General features: G+C 48.1%; 1 protein-coding gene across 1 annotated transcript; it reads left to right on the top strand.

The window, feature by feature from the left end:
- Window positions 1–2,338, top strand: ier5l (immediate early response 5-like). The gene has a single exon (XM_078088307.1). It carries the CDS (start codon window positions 143–145, stop codon window positions 1,028–1,030), a length of 888 nt encoding a protein of 295 aa, XP_077944433.1. The 5' UTR covers window positions 1–142; the 3' UTR covers window positions 1,031–2,338.
- Window positions 2,339–7,593: the final 5,255 nt, after the last annotated feature.

Genomic DNA, 7,593 nt, shown 5'->3' with positions numbered 1-7,593 from the left:
GGCCATCTGCAAATAATTGCTGGTTTCGCAGAGGGGCGGATCAGTCTGTCCGATGCGCCTCCACACATACTGACTGAAACCAAGCGAATCCCGGCGAGAGATCCGACAGTCTCAGAGGAGCTGGACCGGGGGGGACATCACCATGATCAGCACCATGGAATGCGGGGCGGACGCGCAAAACTTGATCTCCATTTCCCTAATGAAGATCCACAACTCCAGGACGCAGAGAGGGGGGATCAAGCTGCACAAAAACCTGCTGGTGTCCTACGTGCTGAGGAATGCCAGGCAGGTCTATATCAAGGAGAAGTACGCCGAGATCTACAGGATGCAGCAGTACGAGGAGGTCATGACGGTCTGCAACGAGATCCAGGAGCTCGACCCGCTGGATCTGGACGCGGAGGACGACGAGGAGCACGCGCGGACGGCTTGCTGCGGCGAAGGGGCGAGTCCGTGCGGCTCGGTGTGCCACCGAGGCGCGGCGCAGCCGGCGGCGCACGCCCGGACAGCGAGCGCTGTGTTCGGCTGCGCTTCCCTCGAAGAGGACACCCGGGAACCAGATCCCTCGTACTACCGGAGCTGCTGCATGGAGGCGTCGCCTGCGCCCCACTGCGACCAGCTCCCGGCCAGCGGCAGCGCGCACTGCAACAAGACCACGGTGCTGGATCTGGACACGCATGTGGTGACCACCGTGGAGAACGGCTACCTCCACCAGGACTGCTGCTGCGACGCGCCGCCGTTCGGCCAGGGCGCGCAGACCCCGGCCAAGAAGCGCAAGGTTGAGTCCGGCTGTTACGTATCCGACGTGGAGGAAATCTCGGACTTCACTGCTGCGCGCAAACGGGCCAAGCGCGAGGACTGTTCCTACCACAGCCTAGACTACACGGACACGTCCAACATCTCCAACCTCATTTCCATCTTCGGCTCGGGGTTTTCGGGGCTGCTGAGCAGACAGGCGGACTTGGAGCAGATCTGTAGCAAGCAGGTCCTGGCTAGTCTGGGGGCATGGACCCGAGCGATCGTGGCGTTCTGACTCGCACCCTTTATTCCAGGGGACACACCGGGTTCATTCGTATCATGAAGTATTAAAGTACTAGAGGAGGTCGTCGGGGAACACTTGGCCACACTCAGGGGAATGTTGCTGATGACACAGGCTGTTTCCCATGTTGCCACTTCAGCAGATGTGCCATTAAAAGGACCATGGAAGACTTGGTGAACGTGTCCATGACGGAACGTTTTCAGCCTTCTTGGTACGTTACAGAATGCAAATGGGCCGCCGGGGGAGGGGGGGGGTCTGCCTGCAGCTCACTGGGAGAACCCTCAATGGGCCGTAGCGGTGTGCTGCAGCACAGCGTGTGACTGGGGAGGTCAGTGTTCCACCAGAGTGGCATGCAGGAGGTCAGTAGCAGATGTCATTGGACTGTAATTCCTTAATATTCAACATCCCAATTGGCCAGACTGTAACATTAGTGTTCATGCGCTACTATAAAACACTAGAATGGACCATTTACCTCTCAACATCGGATTGTGTTTCACATACTTGTAACAGGATAGAAGTGTAAAGAATTTACCTCATAAATAACATATGCCAGTGCGGCCCATTGGTGTCTTTGACTTCCCCTGCAGTTGTTTCTGATGGGGGGCGTTAAACAACCGCGTCTGGCCTCCCCTTAATAAACTTTATTTTTGCAGGATAAAGAAACGCTCTTCAAAAAGAAAAGGGAGATGGTCGTTTGCGTCACACGGTGAGGTTGTGTGCAGGAGATGCATGTCTGCAGGTGACACTCGATGGGACCGATGTAATGGAATCACTTCCGATGCCTTAAAACAAACGCACACCGCCAACACACACGTCTCTCCTGTTCTGGGCCGACGGGCCTTTTGGAAAGACTTTGTTGTCTTGAGTGAAGACTTTGAGGTGCACAGATTCCAACTCCCATCACTTAATCCGACACTTTCGCACTGGAACACGCTCTCCCAGTATGAGGTAGTGAGCAGTGCTGGTAGCCCCCCCCCCCATCTGAATCACGGTTGTTGCTCAAAGTTATTCATAATTCCAACATGTTGTGGTTTTGTGAGTTTTACGGTGTTTTGTGAAATAATGACTTCAGCCCTTTTGTTTTAAAAAGGCAAACTCCTGATGTAGCCACACGCCGAGAATCCACACAGTAGCTTTATGAGCACTATGTGTACCAAAATGAAGAGAGTATTCAGCCATTCTCTACACATTGTCTTTATTCTTGTATATTTGTGCTTACTGAATTGTATATCACCGGGTAAAACTGTTCCAGAAAATATTTGTTTAAAATGTATAATCTTAATAAAAAGTGCAAACTGTAAATTTGGCTTTTGTGGTTTTATGGAGCTGCAGAGTGGGCCTGTGACTGGGGTCACACACACACATTTACCGGCACACTGGTGTGTATTCCTTATCTCCAAAGTTTGGAAATCCGTCATTTATAAAGGGGGACAACAGGGAAACAGTCCAGACTTTCACAGTTCTGCAAACAGATGTGACTGATCTCCAAAAGTCTTCATCAGAGAGCCAATACACACATTTTCTTGGGTGAAAAACTTTCCCTTTAACAAATTGTTTGGGGAAAATTAACAGTCAACCATTTACACAACCAGCCACCTAAAAGTAGTTGGTATGCATAACTCATGCAGTTAGAAAGGGGCAAAATCCTATTTGAATATAACATTACCTATTTTTAGGCTTTGCCTTGCAAAGTAGATTAGTAGAGTAGATTGAGAAAAAAAACAAGTATTCTAAAGAAATTAATTCATGTCCACATATCATTCCATTGTTGTTCAGTTTGGACAGCCCAAAATCGCTATAAATGCATTTGGCCTCTGAGGGCTTTACAGTCTGCACACATGAGATGTGATGAGTGTCAATGATCAATCAATGATTTATGCTCTTCACTGCATTGCATGGTCTTCCTCAACGGATGCAGTATGATCTCCAAAAACATCAATCTCTCACTTTTGATAAAGTGGTGAATGCTGTTTTTTACTCCCCAGCCTGCTCATAACAAAACAGACCACTTAACGACGGTTCTCCTGCTTTAACATAAAGTGCATGTTTATTGTATCAGTCCCTAACAAATGAGATGAATAACCTACTTGCATCGTGTGAGACGTCCCTTCCCTCCCGGGCTCATGTCTGGGTCCTGTTATCTCTGCTCTGTGCCACTTGGTGGTGTTCTTTAGAACCAATTAATGGACATATCAGAAGGGCGGTGTATGCAGAGCCATCACAGACAGGCCCTCCCTCGCGGCCTCTGGCACCCTCCCCCCCTCCTCCCCCTCTCTCCTCCACTTCATGTCTCCGTCTCCATTCTAACGCATCACTCCACCGATGCTCCTCCAGCTCCATGGGCTATTTGCGGCTCCAGCTCCTCCACCCATGAGAACGTGCAGTGGGGTGCGATGGACGGGACGAGGCAGCGATTCACAGAGCAACACGCAACACCTCCGCTTCAAAGTAAAGGACCTAACACAACAAACACATGATATCAGAAACCAACCGCGGTGCCACTCGCACACGGTGTGGACAATAAGCACGTTTCCACGGCGAACACAGAGCTCCTCCCTCTGGAGCGGGGAAGACACACACAATCGAAACCTTTCAAGTGTTTGATACAAGTGATTTTTATTGATCTTTCTTATTAGGACGTGGTGATTTATTTTGGTTTGATTCTGTTGAAATATTACACACATGTTTCACACAAAAAAACTCAGGATATCCAAAGCATTTGATATATGGATCTAATAGAAAGAAACAGAGGAATACTCATTGAAGCATGACTCACTCTGATGTGGGATGAGGGGGGAGGAGGGGGGAGGGGGTGACTAGTGTTGTTGAGGTGGCTGGGAGGAAGACAACAGAGGGAGGGGGGAGAGGTGCAGTCTGAGGGGGAAGGGAGGCCTGCTTTGTCAGGACCGGGGGTAGATGCAAAGGGGGGGGGGGGGGGGGTTGCAGAGGGGGAGGGGGCCAAATGTTGTAGCAGAAGGGAGGGGTTGAGGGGGGAGGGAAGGGGGGGGGTGGGGTGTGGACGGTGGGGAAGAGGTGCTCTGGAAGGGGGAGGCAGGTCAGCCAGGTTACCCAGAGGTCTGCGGGGGGAGGGGAGGTCTGGGGGTGGGGGTTCTGATACAGACCACGTCCAGGTTCACACAGAGCCTGATTAAAAACCTAAAATTACCCACAAATCCTTGCGTTTTCTTTAGTTTTCCACCTTGGTCAACTCCCTATTGAACAAAAAAAAATACATCAACAATATCCATCCATCTTCACAGCGCTTATCCTGCACACAGGGCCACAGGGGGCTGGAGTCTATCCCACTCAACTTGGGGCGATAGACGGGGTTCACCCTGCACGACCCGGTCTCACAGCAAAACGGGTAACAGCTACGCTGTTGAACATCGTATTCTCACGCTTTTGGGGAGAAAGCGTGAGAATACGACATTATAGTTGCAACTAGGTCACGTGACTATCAACTTCCCCTCAGGTAAAAAAAAGAAAATGGCGGACTGTCGGTCAACCCGCCAACCAAAGGTACCTCACTAGAAAAACTCAGTTTTCTAGTGAGCCATGTTTACTGGCTATGTTAGCCTTTGCACAGCCCCCCCCGACCCGACCCCACCCTGAACTCTTAATGTGTGTTTTAACTTTATTTTTTCTTTGATAAACCCTTTTTAATAGTTTAACTGCATGTGTATATTATGTTTGTATATTGTCAGGAGCTACCTGGATCTTGAATCTCCCCTCGGGGATCAATAAAGTACTTCTATTATATTCTATTATTATCTGTGAAATACACAATATTTTAAGAAAGCATCAGCATTTGTATGCATTTCGATGGCATTTCTAGCGAGAAGTATGTGTTATATATCAGAGAATGTAGAAGACCTTCCGTTTATTAGTTTCTAGTGACGTAGTTGCAAGGTAATGTAAATGAATGGGCCGAAATAAAACGTATTATTGTCATGATTTTGGGGATAAAGCGTGAGAATACCACGTTCTGCAACGTAGCTATTACACGTTTTGCTGTGAGACTGGGTTGCCCTGGACTGGTCGCCAGCCAATCACAGGGCTACACAGAGACATACAACCGTTCACACACCTACGGGGCAATTTAGAGTCTCCAATCAACCTGATCCCCAGAGCACGTCTTTGGACTGTGGGAGGAAGCCGGAGAACCCGGAGAGAACCCACGCAGACACGGGGAGAACGTGCAGACTCCACACAGAAGGGCCGCTGGGCGGAGTGGAACCAGGACCTTCTTGCTGTCATTGCTTGCCGCCCACATAAACAATATAATTCTTCATATGTCTATATCGAAATCCAATCCCCTCTCTATTGGTAAGACACATCATCATGTGTGCTTACCAACTAGCTCCAACCAGCACCATCGTGATTGCAAGTTTTGGGGAGAAGTGCGTGACGATTGGCAGTCCTCCACGATTGGTGAGCCTTTTTAGTGTGCGGGCTCACCAAAAATGCAAAGGATTGGATTCAAAATTCCTCTTTCAGCTTTGGACAAATACACCATACAATGACTGCATGTCAATGAAACACACAAACCCTATTAAAGGAAAACAGACCACCCCTCCTTTGGATATTAATTAGCATATTGCATATGGAAAACTGGGTTGTTATTATTTGCATATTGGGGACACATAGCCGTATCTCATTTGCATATCATAATAAGTAATTAGGTCATAGTGTTCCTCGCGCACTAAAGGAAATTGTTCATTGATCGGGGCTTACAGGGCTGTAGTGAGGAGGTGAATACCTGATTCAATAAAGTGGAGTGAAACCATATCCATTGTTCCTCAATGCAACCATATGGAAAGAACACCACCACAAGTAAAATAGCTCCTACATCATGCAAACATGATGGGAGCAACCGGTTCAATGTTTGATGATCCATTGTTCATGATTAAATAACTACACGTCAGATCAATGTAGCGCAGCAAGTACAATATTTCAATCAGGAATAAAGAAGAAAGTCAAACCAAATACTCAAGTCACTAAAGTACAGTACTTGGTAAATGTACTTAAGTTACTTTGCACAGTTGCTTTCTACCGTCTTAGGAATTCAGCTGCCTCCCATTTCAGAAACTCACTATTTCAAGCCTAGACATGTGGGAACGTGTCGACGCAGCTGTCCCATTCCATACATTCCTCCATACGAGCCCAACAGATTGAGCTTTTGCCTTTAGAGTTGTTCCCCCACCCAGCGTGGGAGTCACAGTCCATTGTTCCCTTCCGTTCAGGGCGACATCATACGCAGGTCACGTCATTTTATGAGTTGCCTTCATCCACCACAAAAGCCGGGGTCATCTGCGGGAACTTTGTTAAGACAATACAGCAACCAAACGTTTAAAGCATTTTAACATTTAACCCTCCAGACATCAGTGTAAATGATGCTGATTAATCACGCATCTCTCTGTATTGTTTGGTGGTTTAGATGCAGCCTTCATTTCTATTTGAGCACTTGAATGCACGGTTACAGCCACATGGGTCAGTATTCTACAGGTTCTTCTGCACATAAACGCTGTAGACCGACACACTGGAGACAGCTCACCAAGCTAAACTCGCAGTATGTGTACTCTCGCCAACTTAGTGCAGCAATGACATCCCAAAAAGTGGTTGGTTGGTTGGTTGGTTATGGAGTGAACAAAGAGCCGGTGACTGTGGCGCGAAGAGGATTGTATTCCCAGTCAGCAGCTCGTCTGATGACATCATACATAAGACAAGACAGCGTCTTCCTGACCTCAGTGTTTCCCCTTGGTTTACAACCTTGTGGGGGTGAACAGAGAGGGGGGGGGGAGCACGTGTCTGTATGCACGCACGTGTCGGGGGGGGGGGACTGCCCTACCCTGTGTTTTTTTGGCGGTGCGCCCCCCTTGTTCAATGGTGAGGGAAATGGGAGACAGCTGCTGGTCTACAAATGTAAAAAAAAAAAAAAAAAAATGCAGTGGGCTTTGAACCGCAGTGCTCGTTCCGCTCCAACATCCTGCACGCGAGGGGACTTCCAGCCCGTCCTTGTCCCGCGTGAAGAAGTGACTGTTGCACGTTTCAGAACTAGACATGAGTCGGAGTTCCCCAACTCACAGACACACAACAGGAAAATCGAAAAATCCTCCCTCACATGAAGGAGTAAAGTGTCCTGACTCATACAATATTCAACACTTTCTCCTCTCATCTCCAATCCATCTGCCTCACTGCCGGGTTCATCTCTGGGTCACAAGCAAACCAGACCATTTACAATAAAACAATGGGCCTCAACAAGTAAACATATACACAGAAACTTAAGCTGACGGTACGAGGTTAAAAATCTTTATCTTAATCTATTAATGGGTCCTCTTTTGAAGAATTCAAGCAAAGACGTTCTTCCCAAAATGAAGCCTTTTACATGTGATTAGACTGAAGGAGGACGCATTCCTTACTTAAGGCATCCTGTGCAGAACCCGAATGCAATCTCAGTACTTTTGAAAGGAGCAGGGAGCAATGAGAGTGCCAGCGTGGGACATTTGCTAACTGAACATGGGATACCTTTAATGGAACATGGAAATAAACAACAAAGG

The sequence above is a fragment of the Gasterosteus aculeatus genome, chromosome 14 (genome assembly GCF_964276395.1).
Source record: "Gasterosteus aculeatus chromosome 14, fGasAcu3.hap1.1, whole genome shotgun sequence".
NCBI lineage: Eukaryota > Metazoa > Chordata > Actinopteri > Perciformes > Gasterosteidae > Gasterosteus > Gasterosteus aculeatus.
This window is presented reverse-complemented; position numbering and strand designations above follow the sequence as displayed.

Bases quoted from the DNA above. Each gene is read 5' to 3' on its own strand.
- ier5l (XM_078088307.1), top strand. From the start codon at position 143: ATGATCAGCACCATGGAATGCGGGGCGGACGCGCAAAACTTGATCTCC.